This window comes from Apteryx mantelli, chromosome 37 (assembly GCF_036417845.1).
Source record: "Apteryx mantelli isolate bAptMan1 chromosome 37, bAptMan1.hap1, whole genome shotgun sequence".
NCBI lineage: Eukaryota > Metazoa > Chordata > Aves > Apterygiformes > Apterygidae > Apteryx > Apteryx mantelli.
In genome coordinates, this window is record NC_090014.1 from 115,848 (window position 1) to 133,160 (window position 17,313).

Genomic DNA, 17,313 nt, shown 5'->3' on the forward strand with positions numbered 1-17,313 from the left:
CCCATTGGCCAGGCCCCCCTCCCTTCTGGAATTTTCCACCTCTCCCATTGGCTCGGCGCGGGGCCGACGCGCGGGGGGCGGGGCCTCGCCTGGAACCAGGGCGCCGCCTGGCGGCCGGGAGGCCCCGCCGCGGCGCGACGCCGCGCCCCCCCACCGCCACCAGAGGGGGGCGGGGCCTCGGGGGGGAGACACGTGCCTTGCACGAGGGGGCGGGGCCTGGGGGCGGGCCTTGCACGAGGGGGCGGGGCTGCGGGCAGCCTTGCACGAGGGGGCGGGGCTCTGCACTGGCCGGGGCGGGGGGGGAGGGGGGGCAGCACCCTGCGCCTCAGTGTCCCCCGGTGCCCCGTCCTTGTGCGTCGCACGTCAGCCGCTAAGTTTAGCCGGGGTTATTTATACCCGCGCTCGCACGAGGGCGGTGGCAGGGGAGGGGGGGGCGGGGGGGGTAATTCGACCTGCCCCCCCCCCCCCGTGCGAGGCCATGTTGGCCCTCGTGCGCCGCGCAGCCGCCGCCACCCTCGCCCCCCGCCGCCCCGCCGCCCCCGCCCGCCCCATGGCCGCCAAGGTTGACCTGGTCACCGCCACCGACTGGCGGGAGGCCAAAGGTGAGGGGACACCTGGGGGGGGACATGGGGGGGGACACCAGGGGACCTGGGGGGACACGGGGGGGGCAGGGGATGTGGGGGGACAGAGGGAGGGACAAGGGGGACATGGGGGGGTCCTGGGGGGGACACGAGGGGACATGGGGGGAACATGGCGGACATGAGGAGGGACATGGAGGACGGGGGTAGGGGGGGACACGAGGGGACACAGCCCCCCCCCCCCCCCAGGCCGCAGGGACTCCCCCAGGCCTGGCCGCCAGGCCCCGTTACCATGGCAACCCCGGGGTCACCCCCACACACACACACACACACCTCCCCCCCGCCCCAGGCCTGGTTACCATGGTGACACCAGGGTCAACCCCCCCACACACCCAAGGTCCCTGTGGCCCCCCCCAAACCAGGCCCCGTTTCCATGGCGACAACAGGCCTAGGGGACCTCCCCCCCCAGGCCCCATTACCATGGCGACATGGGTGCCCCCCCACCTGGTTGCCACGGCAACCGCACCCCCCCATTTGGGGGTGTGTGAGGGCCCACTATGGGGGGGGGGAGGGGGCAGCCCGGACGCCTGGGCCCTCCCCGGTGGCGCGAGCCTCGTCGCTGAGCGCCGCGAATAGCTGTGGGGGGGGGGGGGGCTTGTGCAAGGCCACGTGCGAGCCCTCGTGCAAGCCCTCGTGCAAGCCGGGCCTGGATGAGCGGCTCTGGGGGGGGGGGGGTATCGAGGGGGGCACCCCAAACACCCAGGTTGCCCAATGGGGGGGTGAGCGGGGTGGCCCCATGCGAGCCCCGTGCGAGCCGTCGTGCGAGCTGTCGTGCGAGCCCCGTGCGAGCCATCGTGCAAGGCCTCGTGCAAGCCGGGCCTGGATGAGCGGCTCCGGGGGGGGGGTATCGAGGGGGGCACCCCAGACACCCGGGTTCCCCGATGGGGGGGGGAGCGGGGCGGCCCCCCGTGCGAGCCCCCGTGCGAGCCGTGGTGCGAGCCGTCGTGCGAGCGGGCGCCGGCAGCCTTCCTGCAGGGGCTGTCGCCGAAGCAGCGCCGGCAGCACTACTTCACCCGCGACTTCCTCGCCCTCAAGAGCGTCGAGCCCTGGCGCCGCGCCGGCAAGGGTGCGCGGGGGGGGGTCCGGGGGGGGGGTCTGGGGGGATCTGGGGGGATATTGGGGGTGTTGGGGGTATTTAGGGGTGTCTGGGGGGATATTTGGAGGGTATTGAGGCTGTTTGGGGGTATTTGGAGGGTATTGAGGAGGTATCGGGGTTATTTGAGGTTGTTTGGGGGTATTTAGGGGGTATTGGGGCTATTTGGGAGGTATTTGTGGGATATTTGGGGGTATTTGAAGACTATTGGGATTATATAAGAGAAATTCGGGATATTGAGAGGATATTAGGAGTATTCAGAGGTATTGCGAGTGTTTGGGGGGTACTTGGGGGTATTGGGGTTATTTGGGGAATATTTGGGGGTATTGGGGCTATTTGGGGGTGTTTGGGGGTATTGAGGGGTATTGGGGGTGTTTGGGGGTATTTGGAGGGTATTGGGGTTATTTGGGGGATATTTGGGAGTATTGAGACTGTTTGGGGGGTACTTGGGGGTATTGAGAAGGTATCGGGGTTATTTGAGGTTGTTTGGAGGTATTGAGAGAGTACTCTGGTTGTTTGAGAGATGTTTGAGAAATATTTGGGAGTATTTGGAAAGCAATGGGGTTATATAAGCAAAATTTGGGGTATTGAGAAAATATGGGGAGTATTCACAGATACTTGGGAGTGTTTGGGGTCATTGGCAGGTATTTGGGGGCTATCGGGAATACGTGGGGGGTATTTGGGGAGGTATTTGGGGGTATTCGGGAGCATTGGGGGTTATTTGGGGATATTGAAGGCATTTGGGGGCATTGGGGGGTGTTTTGGGGGTATTCGGCAGCATTTGGGGGTGTTTGGGGAGATGCTAGAGAGTTTGGGGGGCATTGGGGGTTATTTGGGGTATTGAGGGTGTTTTGGGGTATTGGGGGTGTTTTGGGGGTATCTGGGGAGGGTTTTGGAGGGGAAAGGGGGTATGTGGCAGTACTCAGGGGTAACCAGGGGGCTTTGGGGGGCGTTTTGCCCCCCGCAGGTGCCCGGGCGCCCCCGGACGAGACCCCGCGGTTCCCCCCGGCGCCGGCGCTGGCCGAGAAGCTCTCGCTGCTGCGGCACGACATCACCCGCCTCGAGGTGGACGCCATCGTCAACGCCGGTGAGGCTCGCGCGGGCCTCGCACGAGGGCTCGCACGGGGGGGGGGGGGCACACGGGGACACGGGGGGGCATCGGCGACGCCGCTGAGCCTCGCACAGGGGGGCACGAGGGGACACGACAGCGCACGAGGGGTCACGACGGTGCACAAGGGGACACGGTGGTGCACGAGGGGACACGGCCATGCACGAGGGGACACGACGGCGCACGAGGGGTCATGGTGGTGCACGAGGGGTCACGGCCATGCACGAGGGGACACGACGGTGCACAAGGGGACATGGTGATGCACGAGGGGACACGACGGTGCACGAGGAGGGGTCACGTGCCGGGACGCTGCCGGCCCCGAGGGCCGCGGGGGGCTCGGCCGGTGCCCTCGTGCGAGGGGGTGTTTCACGCCTGCCGGGCGTGCGAGGCGCCGGGGGGGCCCAGGCGTCCGGGCGAAGGAGGCGCCGCCGGCGGTAAAAGGAACCGTCTCTACTTTATTTCGGGGGGGGAGGGGGGAGGGGGGGGTCGCGTCGCCTCGGTTTTGGTCTTTTCTCCTGCTTTTTGTCCGTTTTTCCCCCCGTTTCCGCCGGTCCCGTGGGGGGAGGGGTGTGAAGGCACCTCGAGGGGGTGGGGGGGGCACTTTGGTACTCGCAGATCCACCCCGAATCCGCGCCGGGGCCCGGACGCCTGGGCCCCCTCCCCGCGACCCCCCTCCCCACACGCACACGCGCACCCCGCAGAGCGCCCGGACGCCTGGGCCCCTTCCCACGGCTCCCTGAGCGCCCGGACGCCTGGGCCCCCTCCAGGCATTGAGGACCCGGACACCTGGGCCCCCTCCAGGATGGGTGACCCGGACGCCTGGGCCCTCTCCAGGCACTGAGGACCCGGACGCCTGGGCCCCCTTCAGGATGGGTGACCCGGACGCCTGGGCCCTCTCCGGGACGGGGGACCCGGACGCCTGGGCCCCCTCCAGGCATTGAGGACCCGGACGCCTGGGCCCCTCTTCCTCTCTCCCCTCCCAAGCCCCGAACCAGCTTTGGGATCTGAACCAAAATCTGCTCTTTTTCCCCCAAAGCCTCCGCAGCGCCTGCGGAGGAGGAAAATGCCTAAAAAAAGCCAAACTGCCCCCAAAAAAGGCGGGGGGTTGGGGGGGCTGGATGAAGCCGGGGGGGGGTCCCTGGACGTGTCCCCAAAGGGGGGGTCCTGGGCACCGAATGTGTCCCCAAGGGGGGGGTCTCACTGTTGGGGTCCCAGCACCGTCCCCATCCCCGTCGGGGTCTCCTTGAGGGTGTCCTGGTGCCGTCCATGTCCCCATGGGGGTCTCATCCAGGGGGTCCTGGCGCCGTCCATGTCCCCAAGGGGGGGGGAGGGTCTCACCGTTGGGGACCGAACACCGTCCCCATCCATGGTCGGGGTCTCACCATGGTGGTCCCGGCAGTGTCCCCATCCCGGTTGGGGTCTCGTCCTGGTGATCGGGGCCATCGTCCCCATCCATGGTCGGGGTCTCATTGAGGGTGTCCTGGTGCTGTCCATGTCCTCGGGGGGGGGTCTCACTGCTGGGGACGAAACACCATCCCCATCCTGGTTGAGGTCTCATCATGGTGGTCCCAGTATCGTCCACATCTTGGTCAAGGTCTTGTCCTGGTGGTTGGAGCCATTGTCCCCATCCATGGTTGAGGTCTCATCATGGTGGTCCCGGCATCATCCATGTCTCGGTCGAGGTCTTGTCCTGGAGATTGGGGCCACCGTCCCCATCCATGGTCGAGGTCTCCTCATGGTGGTCCCAGCACTGTCCCCATCCATGGTCAGGGTCTCACCATGGGGGTCCTGGTACCGTCCCCATCTCCGTTGGGATGTCACCATGGTCACCCTGGCATCATCCATTTCTCAGTTGGGGTCTTGTCCCGGAGATTGGGGCCACCGTCCCCGTCCATGGTTGAGGTCTCACCATGGGGGTCCCAGCATCATCCATGTCTTGGTCGAGGTCTTGTCTTGGAGATTGGGGCCACTGTCCCCATCCATGGTCGGGGTCTCACCATGGGGGTCCCGGCATCATCCATGTCTCGGTCGAGGTCTTGTCCTGGAGGTTGGGGCCACCGTCCCCATCCTGGTTGGGGTCTCACCACGGGGGTCCCGGCACCGTCCCCACCCCGGTCGGGGTCTCACCATGGTGATCGGGGCCACCGTCCCCATCCACGGCCGGGGCGTCACCGCGGGGGTCCCGTCCCCGTCCCCGTCCCCGTCCCCGCGGGGGGGTGGTGGGCGGCCACCTCAGGACCCGCCGTATTCGGCGTGCGGCACCCGCCCGTCCGGGAAGCCCCGAGCGGCGCCGCCGTCCCCGTCACCCCGCGACGCTGTTGCCGCCACCACCGCCGGCAACGGCAGCGGCGGCGGCGGGGGGAAGACGGTGCGGACGCCGCCGTCCCGCAGCGGCCGCAGCGGCAGCCCGGGCCGGGTGACGCCACCACCGCCGCCGACGCCCGCCTTGTCACCGCGCCGCCCGCCAACACCGCGCCGCCGCCGCCAACACCCCGCCGCCACCCCCAGCGCCAGCCCGGCCGCCGCCGCCGCCACCGCCGGCGGGACGACGCCGCCGGGGATGACAACGCGCGGCGGCGGCGGCGGCGGCGGCGACGGGGACGAGGCGGTGCTGTCCCCATCGCCGCCGCCGCCGTCGGTGCGTCCGTGGGCGCAGCGCGGCGGGGCGCCGGGCGGCTCCAGGGCGGCCAGGCAGACGCGGTAGGCGGCGCGGGGCTGCAGCGCCGTCACCACGTACTCGCCCCGCTCGCCCCGCACCAGCGTCTCGGTGACGGCGCCGGCGCCGGGCCGCAGCCAGCTGAGCCGCAGCGAGGCGCCCGCCGGCGCCGGCGGCCAACGCACCCGCAGCGCCCCGCCGGGGGCCGCCTCCACCCAGATGCCCTGCGGCGGCGGCGGCGCCGGCGGTGCCGCAACAGGCGGCGGCGCTGCGACAGGCGGCGGCGCGGGGGTGCCGCAGGCGTCCAGCTCGGCGCGCAGCTCGCCCACGGGCAGCCCGCGCAGCCGCTCGGGCGCCTGGCACAGCAGCCCGCGCACCTGGAGGCCCGGCGGCGCCCGGCGCCGCAGCCACTCGGGCAGCCAGGCCAGGCCGCAGCCGCAGAACCAGGGGTTGTTGCGCAGCAGCAGCTGGCTGAGGCTGCCCAGGTCGTCGAAGACGCCCGGCGGCAGCGTGGTCAGGTTGTTGTCGGAGAGGTCGAGCCGCTCCAGCGCCCGCATGCGCGCCAGGGCCCCCGGCGGCACGTGGCTGATGGCGTTGGCCGCCAGCGAGAGCCGCCGCAGCCGGGCCCGCGGCAGGTTGGCCGGCGGCGCCGCCAGCGCGTTGCGGCCCAGCGACAGCTCGCTCAGGTTGTGCAGCCGGGCGAAGGTGTCGTCGGCCATGCGGCGGTTCGCCAGCAGGTTGCCGTCCAGCACCAGGCGCCGCAGCGCCGGCAGCCCCTCGAAGGCCCGCAGCGGGATGGTGGCGATGCGGTTGTCGTCGAGCCGCAGCTCCTCCAGGCCCGGCGGCAGCCCCGGCGGCACGCTGCTCAGGTGGTTGCGCGAGAGGAAGAGCAGCCGCAGGCGGGGGCTCTCGGCGAAGGCGTCCTCCTCGATGCCCGCCGCCGACACCGAGTTGTCGTCCAGGTGCAGCCGCTCCAGCAGCGGCGCCCGCGCCAGCGCCCGCCGCCCCAGCGCCCGCACGTTGTTGTCCTGCAGGTGCAGCTCGCGCAGCGCCGGCGGCAGGTGCGCCGGCAGGTGCTCCAGCGCGTTGGCGTACAGGTAGAGCACCCGCAGCGCCGGCAGACGCCCCAGCCGCGGCGGGATGCCCGCGTCGCCGATGCGGTTGTTCTGCAGGAAGAGGGTGGTGGCGCCCGGCGGCAGCCCCTCGGGCACCGCCGTCAGCCCCCGGTCGTTGCAGTACACCCGGCCGCCGGCGCAGCGGCAAACCGCCGGGCAGCCGCCCGCCACCGCCGCCGCCGCCGCCAGCGCCGCCACCGCCGCCGCCGCCGCCGCCGGGCCCCAGCGCCGCCGCCGCTGCTGCTGCTGCCGCTGCCGCCGCTGCTGCTGCTGCTGCTGCTGTTGCTGCTGCTGCCGCCACCCCGGGCACCCCCCCGGGCGCCCCCCGGCTCGCATGGGGGCGCCGGCGGCCGGGCGCCCCGCGCCTCCTGCCGGGTGGGGGGAGAGAGGGGCTTAGCGAGGGGCCCAGGCGTCCGGGCGCTGCATGCATCCGCCGTGGCACAGGGGGCCCAGGCGTCCGGGCGCTGCATGCATCTGCCCCAGGACAGAGGGCCCAGGTGTCCGGGACCTGCACCAACCCTGGGACAGGGGGCCCAGGCATCCGGGGGCTGCATGCATCTGCCATGGCACAGGGGGCCCAGGCGTCCAGGTGCTGCATGCATCTGCCCCAGGACAGAGGGCCCAGGTGTCCGGGACCTGCACCAACCCTGGGACAGGGGGCCCAGGCATCCAGGCGCTGCATGCATCAACCCTGGGACAGGGGGCCCAGGCGTCCGGGCGCTGCATGCATCTGCCATGGCACAGGGGGCCCAGGCGTCCGGGCGCTGCATGCATCAGCACCAGGACAGAGGGCCCAGGCATCCGGGACCTGCACCAACCCTGGGACAAGGGGCCCAGGCGTCCGGGAGCTGCATGCATCCGCCATGGCCCAGGGGGCCCAGGCGTCCGGGACCTGCACCAATCCCAGGACAGGGGGCCCAGGTGTCCAGGCGCTTCATGCACCCGCCCCGGGACAGGGGGCCCAGGCGTCCGGGCACTACATGCACCAACCCTGGGACAGGGGGCCCAGGTGTCCGGGCGCTGCATGCATCAACCTCAGGACAAGGGGCCCAGGCGTCCGGGCGCTTTACGGCCAGGACGCCGAGGCGGCGGGGGCGGGGCAGGGCCCTTCCTCCTACCTTCCTCCTCCTCGTGCTCCTGGGTGCGCAGGCGTGTGCAGGCGTGTGCAGGCGTGTGCGGGCGTGTCCCTCCCGGCGCTACCGGCTCCGGTGCTCCATGGCGGCGCCGGCCTGCGGCAGGGCGTGAGCCGGGCCCGCGGCACGCACACGCGTGTGCGCACGCCTCATGCAAAGCACGCTCACGGTCACGTACGACGCCCACGTGCGCATGCAGAGCCTCGAGGCAACACGCACACGTCAGCGCACACGCGTGACCCCCGTGCAACACATGCGTGGGCCAACACGCCTGGATGCGGTGTAACACGCGTGTACGAGCACGGCACGATGCACGGACACAGTGCGACGCACGTGGCCATGGTGCAACGCACACGCACGGACACGGTGCAATGCACACACGTGCGGTCACAGTGCAACACGCACGCGTGGCCACGGTGCAACACGCGTGCACACGTCTGTCGTCACAGCGCAACACGCACCCACACGCATGTTCGTGCTGCAACGCGCAGTCGTGCGCAGCCCCGGCGCAACGCACACGCGTGCAGCCCCCCCCCCGCTCACACCCCCACGTCCTCGTGCGACGCAACCGCCCCCGGAAAGGGACCCAGGCGTCCGGGCCTCCGCGCTCCCCTCCCCCGCGGGCTAATTAACGCACAGCACTAATGAACCTCCCCCCCCCCCCAGGGGCTCGTTAGCATCGGGAACCTGCTCCCGGCCCAGAATCCTCCGGGGCCGCTTGAGGCCTCGCACGAGGGGCCGCGGCGTCGCACGAGGGGCCCCGGTGTCCCCCAGCGCCCGCCCCCCTCGCACGAGGGCCCCCGTGCGACAGGCCCCGGGGAGCCCCCCCCCCCACCACCGAGCGGCGCTGAGGGGCCCAGGCGTCCGGGCGGCGCCCCCTCCCCCGCCGGCCGGCCGGCCGGGGGCCCAGGCGTCCGGGCGGCAGAAGGGTCCCTTGTGCCGCGGGGACAAAGGGGCCTTTCACGGGGGCCGGCGCCATCCGGCCGCCCCCCCCGGCCCCGCTGCCGTGTCACACGCGTGTGCGACGCGTGTGCAGCGCCGCGGCCCCGTCCGGGCAACGCGAGAGCCGGGCTGGGGGGGGGGGGGGCAGGGGCCCAGGCGTCCGGGGCCACGCACACGCGTGTGGGGACGGGGGACACGTCTGTGCGGGGCAGGGGTGCGCGCGGGGGCTAATTAGCGGCTCCTCGTTAGGAAGCCTCGTTAGGAAGCGGCCCCGGGGACGCCCTTGCGTCAGGCCGGGGCCTCGCACGAGCCTCGCACGAGGGCTCACGTGTTCCCCCCCCTCCCGCGTTGCTCCCCATGGGGAGGGGCCCAGGCGTCCGGGGGCCTCGCACGGCCTCGCACGAGGGCTCACGTGTCCCCCCCCCCCGCCATGGGGAGGGGCCCAGGCGTCCGGGGGCCTCGCACGAGGGCTCCTCGCCTCCCCCACCCGGCGGGCCCAGGCGTCCGGGCCGTTGTGGCGCCGCGCGCACCCAGGCCCCGTCCTCGTGCCGTCCCGGCCGTCGTGCGAGGGGGCGTGCGAGGAGCGTGCGTGTGCACACGAGTGTGAAACCCCCTCACTCAGACCCCCCCTCCCCCCCCCAGAACAAGGGGCCCAGGCGTCCGGGGGATGAAGTCCCCCCCCCAACCCTATAGCAGCCACCAGAGACTCCCCGCAAGGGGGGGCCCGGACTCCTGGGCCCCTTCCTGGTATAATGGTCGGAGCCCGTGGGGGGGATGCTGGGGGGGCTCCAGCTCCCGGACGCCTGGGTCCCTCACACCCCCTGCCCCCCCCCCCGGACGCCTGGGTCCCTCCCCGCGGCTGCAGCACCCTCATGTACCGGGGGGGGGGGGGGGGTTGGTTGGGGGGCTGGAGCAGGGGAACCGGGGGGGGGGGGGCCTAGGCCTGCGCTCCCGGACGCCTGGGTCCTTCAACCCCCCTCCCCCATCCCCTGCTCCCGGACGCCTGGGCCCCTTGTCCCCCCCCCCGGACACCTGGGTCCCTCAGCCCCCCCCACCCCCCCCCCGTTCCCAGACACCTGGGTCCCCTCCATTCCCTGCAGCCGGACGCCTGGGTCCTTCACCCCCCCCCCGGATGCCTGGGCCCCTCACGCCCCCCCTCCCCGGACACCTGGGTCCCTCGTCCCCTCTCCGCCCACCCCCACTCCCGGATGCCTGGGACCCTCACCTCTCTGCCCCCCCCCCGGACACCTGGGTCCCCCCCATTCCCTCCACCCAGACACCTGGGTCCCTCAGCTCCCCCTGCCCCCCTCCCCCCATCTCCCGGACGCCTGGGCCCCTCACACTCCCCACCCCCCCACTCCCGGACACCGGGGTCCCTCGTCCCCCTCCTGCCCCCCCCCATCTCCCGGACACCTGGGCCCCTTCATCCCCCCGCTCCCCCTCATCTCCCGGACACCTGGGCCCCTCATCCCCCCCCCCCCCCCCACTCCCGGACACCTGGGCCCCTTCATCCCCCACCGCTCCCGGACACCTGGGTCCTTCACATCCCCCCCCCCCCCCCGCCCCCGGACGCCTGGGTCCCTCCCGCCGCCGGAGCATCCCTGGGGGGGGGAAGGTTTGGGGGGCTCCGGGGGGCTCCGGGGGGTCCTGGGGGGCCCGGGGGGTTCGGGGGGGGCCGGGGGGGCCTTACCGGGTCGGCGCCGCCGGGTCCGGCCGGCGCGGGCGGCTGCGGCGTGTGAGGGCGGCGGGGCGGGGAGCGCCGCCTCCCGGCGCGCGGGGCCCAGGCGTCCGGGGGGGGCCCAGGCGTCCGGGGGGGGGGGCCCAGGCGTCCGGGGGGGGGGGTGGAAGGCGGCGCTGAGCGAGGCCCGGGGGCAAATGCGGAGGGGCCGGAGGGAGGGAGGGGGGGGGCGGGGGGAAATGCGGAATATGGGGGGGGGCAACCGGGGAGTGGGGGGGGGGGGCGGGAATCCGGAATAGCGGGTGCAAATCGCGAACGGCGGGTGGAAATCCCCAATGGCGGGTGGGAAAGCAGAATAAGGGCGTAAATGCGGAGTAACGGGTGTAAATGCAGAATAGCGGGTGTAAATGCCGGGCAGCGGGTGTAAATGCCGGGCAGTGGGTGTAAATGCCGGGCAGCGGGTGTAAATGCCGGGCAGCGGGTGTAAATGCGGAGCTGGGGTGTAAATGCGGAGCTGGGGTGTAAATGCCAGGCGGGTAACAACGCGGCGGGGGCGACCGGAGGGGTGTAAACGTGGAGGAAACGGGGTGAATGCGGCAGGGAAAGGTGTGAATCCGGAGCGGGGGGGGGGGGGAGGGAGGGCAAGATCATCCCCCCCCCCCCCCCCGGCGTGGAGCGTTAACCCCTTCGCTGCCCGGACGCCTGGGCCCCCTTTGGGGGAGGCACCCGGACGCCTGGGCCCCTGGGGGGTGGGGGAGGGGGCACCCGGACTCCTGGGCCCCCTTTGAGGGGCACCCGGACGCCTGGGCCCCTGGGGGGTGGGGGAGGGGGCACCCGGACTCCTGGGCCCCCTTTGAGGGGGCACCCGGACGCCTGGGCCCCCCCATACCGGCTCCGGCTCTGACCCGGGTCTCTGTCTGCAGCCAACAGCTCCCTGCTCGGCGGCGGCGGGGGTGAGTCGGGCCCGGACGCCTGGGCCCTTTTTGGGGGGGGGAGCACCCGGACACCTGGGCCCTGTGGGGAGGGTGGGAAGAGGGGACCACCCGGACACCTGGGCCCCTTTGGAGGGGGTGGGACCACCCGGACGCCTGGGCCCCTTTGGGTGGGGGGGGAGCAGGGGCCCCTGGACGCCTGGGCCCCCCCCCGGTGGTTGGGGTCTGCCCGGACGCCTGGGCCCCTTGTGGGGAGTGGGGCCACCCGGACGCCTGGGCCCCTTTTGTGTGGGGGAGGGGGGGGGGAAGCAGGGATTGGGGCCGGGGCCCGGACGCCTGGGCCCCCCCGGCGGGGGTCGGGTCGGGTCCCACCCGGACGCCTGGGCCCCGCAGTGGACGGCTGCATCCACCGCGCGGCCGGGGAGCTGCTGGGCGCCGAGTGCCGCTCGCTCGGGGGCTGCGAGACCGGCGGGGCCAAGCTGACCTGCGGCTACCGCCTGCCCGCCCGCTGTGAGCGCCCTCGCACGAGCGTCCTTGCACGAGTGTCCTCGCACGAGCATCCTTGCACGGGGGCCTCGCACGAGCGTCCTCGCATGCGCGTCCTCGCACGAGTGTCCTCGCACGGGGGCCTTGCACGAGCATCCTTGCATGAGCGTCCTTGCACGGGGGCCTTGCACGAGTGTCCTCGCACGAGCGTCCTTGCATGGGGGCCTCGCATGGGGGCACTTGCACGAGCGTTCTCGCACGGGGGCCTCGCACGAGGGCACTTGCATGGGGATCATTGAATGCCCCTTGCACACCCCTTGCACGAGCATCCTTGCACAGGGGCCTCGCACAGGGGCATTTGCATGAGTGTCCTCACATGGGGGCACTTGCACAGGGATCCTTGAATGCCCCTCGCACGAGTGTCCTCGCACAAGCGTTCTCGCACGGGGGCCTCACACGGGGGCACTTGCACGAGCATCCTCGCACGGGAGCACTTGCACAGGGATCCTTGAATGCCCCTTGCACACCCCTTGCACGAGCATCCTCACATGGGGACCCTCGCATGGGGGCACTTGCACGAGTGTCCTCGCACGAGTGTCCTTGCATGGGGGCACTTGCACGGGGGCCTCGCACGAGGGCCCTCGCACAAGCACAGCCGCCCCTCGGGGCTGTTCGGGGCGGGGGCTTGGGGGGGTTGGGGGCCCCCGGGGGGGATCTGGGGGAGTTTGGGGGATTTGGGGACATTTCAGGGAGTTCTGGGGGCGGTTTGGGGGCAGTTGGGGCATTTTGGAGGGTTTCGGGGTGTTTTGGGGGCATTTTGGGGGGGTTTGGGGGGGTTGGCGGTGTTTCAGGGGGGTTGGGGGGTTTTGGGATCTTCTGGGGGCATTTTGGGGTGATTTCAGGGCGTTTTGGGGTGGTTTGCGGGCATTTGGGGGGGTTGTGGGGTTCCGGGGGTATTTCGGGGTGTTTGGGGGCTTTTTGGAGGTTTCTGGGGGTGTTTTGGGGTGGTTTCAAGGGGGTTGGGGGGTTTGGGGGGTTTCAGAGTGTTTTGGGGTGGGTTCGGGGTGTTTTGGGGGTGTTTCAGGGTGTTTAGGGGTGGTTTCGAGGGGTTTTGGGGTGTTTCAGGGCATTTTGGGGGGTTTTGGGGGTGTTTCAGGGGGTTTTGGGGTGGGTTCGGGGGGTGGGGGTGTTTCGGGGTGGGTTTGGGGGTGTTTCAGGGTGTTTTGGGGTGGTTTCGAGGGGTTTTGGGGGTGTTTCAGGGTGTTTTGGGGTGGGTTCGGGGGTGTTTCAGGGTGTTTTGGGGTGGTTTCGGGGGGGTTTTGGGGGTGTTTCGGGGTGTTTTGGGGTGGTTTCAGGGGGGTTTGGAGGTGTTTCAGGGCGTTTTGGGGTGGTTTCGGGGGGGTTTTGGGGGTGTTTCGGGGTGGTTTGGGGTGGTTTCAGGGTTTTGGGGGTGTTTCAGGGTGTTTTGGGGTGGTTTTGGGGTGTTTTGGGGTGTTTCAGGGTGGTTTCGAGGGGTTTTGGGGGTGTTTTGGGGGTGTTTGGGGGTGTTTTGGGGTGTTTCAGGGTGGTTTCGAGGGGTTTTGGGGGTGTTTCAGGGTGGTTTTGGGGGGCAGCCGGCCAACGGGACACCTCCCCCCCCCCCCCCCCCAGACGTGATCCACGCCGTGGGGCCGGTGGCTGGGGGGCAGCCGGGCCCCACGGAGGAGGCTCAGCTGGAGAGTTGCTACCGCAGCAGCCTGCGCCTGGCCCTGGAGCACCGGCTGCGCTCCGTGGTGAGCGCACGCGTCTCGCACGGGCCTTGCATGAGTCTTGCACACCGTGCATGGGGCTCGCATGGGTCTTGCACCAGTCTTGCACGAGTCTTGCATGAGTCTCACACACCGTGCATGGGTCTCACACGAGTCTCGCACAAGTCTCACATGCCGTGCACGAGTCTCGCATGGGTCTCGCACGAGTCTCACTCGTGTCTTGCACAAGCCTTGCACAAGTCTCGCACACCGTGCACAGGTCTTGCACGAGTCTTGCACGGGTCTCGCACAAGTCTTGCACAAGTCTTGCACACTGTGCACGAGTCTTGCATGCCATGCACGGGTCTCGCACGAGTCTCGCACACCATGCATGGGTCTCACACGAGTCTTGCACAAGTCTCGCACACTGTGCACGAGTCTCACATGCCATGCATGGGTCTCGCACGGGTCTCGCACGAGTCTTGCACGAGTCTTGCACAAGTCTCGCATGCCGTGCATGGGTCTCGCATGCTGTGCATGGGTCTCGCACGAGTCTTGCACACTGTGTATGAGTCTCACACGAGTCTTGCACTCCGTGCACAAGTCTCGCACGTGTCTTGCATGAGTCTTGCACAAATCTTGCACTCCATGCACAAGTCTCGCACTCCGTGCATGGGTCTTGCACGTGTCTTGCACGCCGTGCACGGGTCTCACATGAGTCTTGCACAAGTCTCACACACCGTGCACGAGTCTTGCACACTGTGTATGAGTCTCGCATGGGCCTTGCACGGGTCTCACACGAGTCTTGCACAAGTCTTGCATGAGCCTTGCACGGGTCTCACACGGGCCTCGCACACTGTGCACAAACCTCACACAGGCCTCGCACGGGTCTCGCACACAATGCACAAATCTCGCATGCCGTGCATGGGTCTCACGCGAGTCTTACACGAGTCTTGCAAAAGTCTTGCACGCCATGCACAAATCTCACACGAGTCTTGCACAAGTCTCACACACCGTGCACGGGTCTTGCACAAGCCTTGCACGGGTCTTGCACACCATGCACAAGTCTCACATGCCGTGCACGGGTCTCACACAAGTCTTGCACAAGTCCCACACGCCATGCACGAGTCTTGCACGAGTCTCGCACGGGCCTCGTGCACCATGTCAGCCCCGGCCCTCGTGCGAGGGGGTTTCACACGCGTCTCCCCCCCCCCCCCCCCCCCAGGCCTTTCCCTGCATCTCCACGGGGGTGTTCGGTGAGTGTGTGCGTGGGGGGGGGGATTTGGGGGCAGTTTGGGGGATCCTGGGGTAGTTTCGGGGGGTTGGGGCAGGTTAAGGGGGGGGGTGGGAGCAGTTTGGGGGCAGTTCTGGGGTGGTTTGGGGCAGTTTGGGTGTTTTAGGAGCAGTTTGGGGCAGTTTGGGGGGTTTGGGGGCAGTCTGGGGGTGTAGGGGCAGTTGTGGGGCAGTCTGGGGCAGTTCAGGGTGGTTTGGGGCAGTTTGCGGCAGTTCGGGGCAGTTGTGGGGGCAGTTGTGGGTAGTCTGGGGGTGCGGGGGGCAGTTTGGGGTGGTTTGGGGCAGTTGTTGGGCAGTTTGGGAGCAATTTGGGGCAGTTTGGGGCAGTCTGGGGGTATGGGGGGCAGTTGGGGGTAGTCTGTGGCAGTCCAGGGCAGTTGGGGGGGCGGTTCGGGGCAGTTGGAGGGGCAGTTTGCGGCAGTTCAGGGCAGTTCGGAGCAGTCTGGGGGTGCAGGGGGCAGTTGTGGGGCAGTCTGGAGCGGTTTGGGGCAGTTTGCGGCAGTTCAGGGCAGTTGTGGGGGCAGTTGTGGGGCAGTCTGGGGCGGTTTGGGGCAGTTCAGGGTGGTTTGGTGCAGTTTGGGGCAGTCTGGGGGGGTGCGGGGGGCAGTTGTGGGGTGGTTTGGGGCAGTTTGCAGCAGTTCGGGGCAGTTGTGGGCAGTCTGGGGAAGTTGTGGGCAGTCTGGGGCGGTTCGGGGCAGTAGTGGGGGCAGTTTGGGGCGGTTTGGGGGCAGTCTGGGGTGCGGGGGGCAGTTGTGGGCAGTCTGGGGCAGTTTGGGGCGGTTTGGAGGCAGTTTGGGGGCAGTTGTGGGGCAGTTCAGGGCACTCTGAGGCAGTCTGGGGGTGCGGGGGGTAGTTGTGGGGCACTCTAGGTCAGTTCAGGGCAGTTTGGGGCACTCTGGGGCAGTTTGGGGCGGTTTGGGGGCAGTTTGGGGCAGTTGTGGGGCAGTGTGGGGCGGTTTGGGGCAGTCTGGGGTGGTTTGGGGGTAGTTGTGGGGCAGTTCAGGGCACTCTGGGGCAGTTCGGGGCGGTTTGGGGGCAGTTTGGGGCAGTTGTGGGGCGGTTTGGGGCAGTCTGGGGGTGCGAGGGGTAGTTGTGGGGCAGTCTGGGGCAGTTCGGGACAGTTTGGGGGCAGTTGTGGGGCAGTTCAGGGCACTCTGAGGCAGTCTGGGGGTGCAGGGGGCAGTTGTGGGGCACTCTGGGGCAGTTCGGGGTAGTTTGGGGCAGCTGTGGGGTAGTTGTGGGGCACTCTGGGCAGTTTGGGGCGGTTTGGGGGCAGTTTGGGGCAGTTGTGGGGCAGTGTGGGGTGGTTTGGGGGCAGCTGTGGGGCAGTTTGGGGCACTCTGGGGCAGTTCGGGGTGGTTTGGGGCAGTTGTGGGGCGGTTTGGGGCACTCTGGGGCAGTTCGGGGCAGCTGTGGGCAGTTTGGGGCAGCTGTGGGGCAGTTTGGGCACTCTGGGGCAGTTCGGGGCGGTTTGGGGCAGTTTGGGGCAGTTGTAGGGCAGCGTGGGGTGGTTTGGGGGCAGCTGTGGGGCAGTTTGGGGCACTCTGGGGCAGTTCGGGGTGGTTTGGGGCAGTTGTGGGGCGGTTTGGGGCAGTCTGGGCAGTTCGGGGCAGCTGTGGGGCAGTTTGGGGCACTCTGGGGCAGTTCTGTTCGGGGCGGTTTGGGGGCAGTTTGGGGCAGTCTGCGCGCGGCCCCAGGTTACCCCAGCGAGGCGGCGGCCGACGTGGTGCTGCGGACGCTGCGGCTGTGGCTGGAGGAGAACGCGGCCAAGGCGAGTGCGAGCGCGAGTGTGAACACACACGCGTGTGCGAGGGGGCACGGCCGCCGGGGGGGGGCTGGGCCTCGTGTGAGGGGCTTTGCATGGGGGCCGCGGCTCGCACGAGGGTCAGAGCTCGCACGAGGGTCGGAGCTTGCACGAGGGTCGAAGCTCGCACGAGGGTCGGAGCTCGCACAGGGGCCGTGGCTCGCACGAGGGTCGGAGCTCGCACGAGGGTCGGAGCTCGCACAGGGGCCACGGCTCGCATGAGGGTCTCGCACGAGGGTCTCGCACGAGGGTCGGAGCTCGCACGAGGGTCTCGCACGAGGGCCGAGCGCCGCCCGCCTGCCCGCCCGCAGGTCGACCGGATCCTCATCTGCGTCTTCCTGGAGAAGGACGAGGAGATTTACCGCAGCAAACTGCCGCTCTACTTCCCCCTGGGTACGGCCCCGGGGCAGGGGGAGGCAAAAACTACCCCGGGGGGGGGCCGAAAACTGCCCCCGGGGAGGGTAAAACTGCCCCTGGGGGGGGGGGGCAAAAACCCCGGTTCAGCCTTGTTTCCCTCCTTCTTTTCCAGCCTGAGCCCCGGCAAGAGCCGTGCGAGACCTGGACCCCCACGCCCACCCCCGCCATGGGGCACTCGGACGCCTGGGCCCCCCTCCTGGACACCCGGACGCCTGGGCCCCTCGGCTGGGGGTGCACACGAGCAGCCCGGGACCCTTCCCCGGACGCCTGGGTCCCCTCCGGGGGTGGGGA

The 17,313-nt window shown here is 69.9% G+C and overlaps 2 protein-coding genes across 2 annotated transcripts; one reads left to right on the forward strand and one right to left on the reverse strand.

The window, feature by feature from the left end:
• The first annotated feature begins 550 nt into the window (after positions 1-550).
• On the forward strand, positions 551-17,276 carry MACROD1 (mono-ADP ribosylhydrolase 1). The gene is made up of 10 exons (XM_067314740.1): positions 551-602; positions 1,603-1,704; positions 2,699-2,818; positions 11,287-11,316; positions 11,689-11,805; positions 13,432-13,553; positions 14,734-14,764; positions 16,499-16,572; positions 16,917-16,998; positions 17,135-17,276. Exons 1-10 carry the CDS (start codon positions 551-553, stop codon positions 17,137-17,139), a joined length of 735 nt encoding a protein of 244 aa, XP_067170841.1. The 3' UTR covers positions 17,140-17,276.
• On the reverse strand, positions 5,072-6,826 carry FLRT1 (fibronectin leucine rich transmembrane protein 1; the record flags this gene model as incomplete). Its single annotated transcript, XM_067314830.1, has 1 exon — positions 5,072-6,826. A coding segment is annotated over one exon (1,755 nt), but the record flags the coding sequence as incomplete, so codon positions are not given.
• Positions 17,277-17,313: the final 37 nt, after the last annotated feature.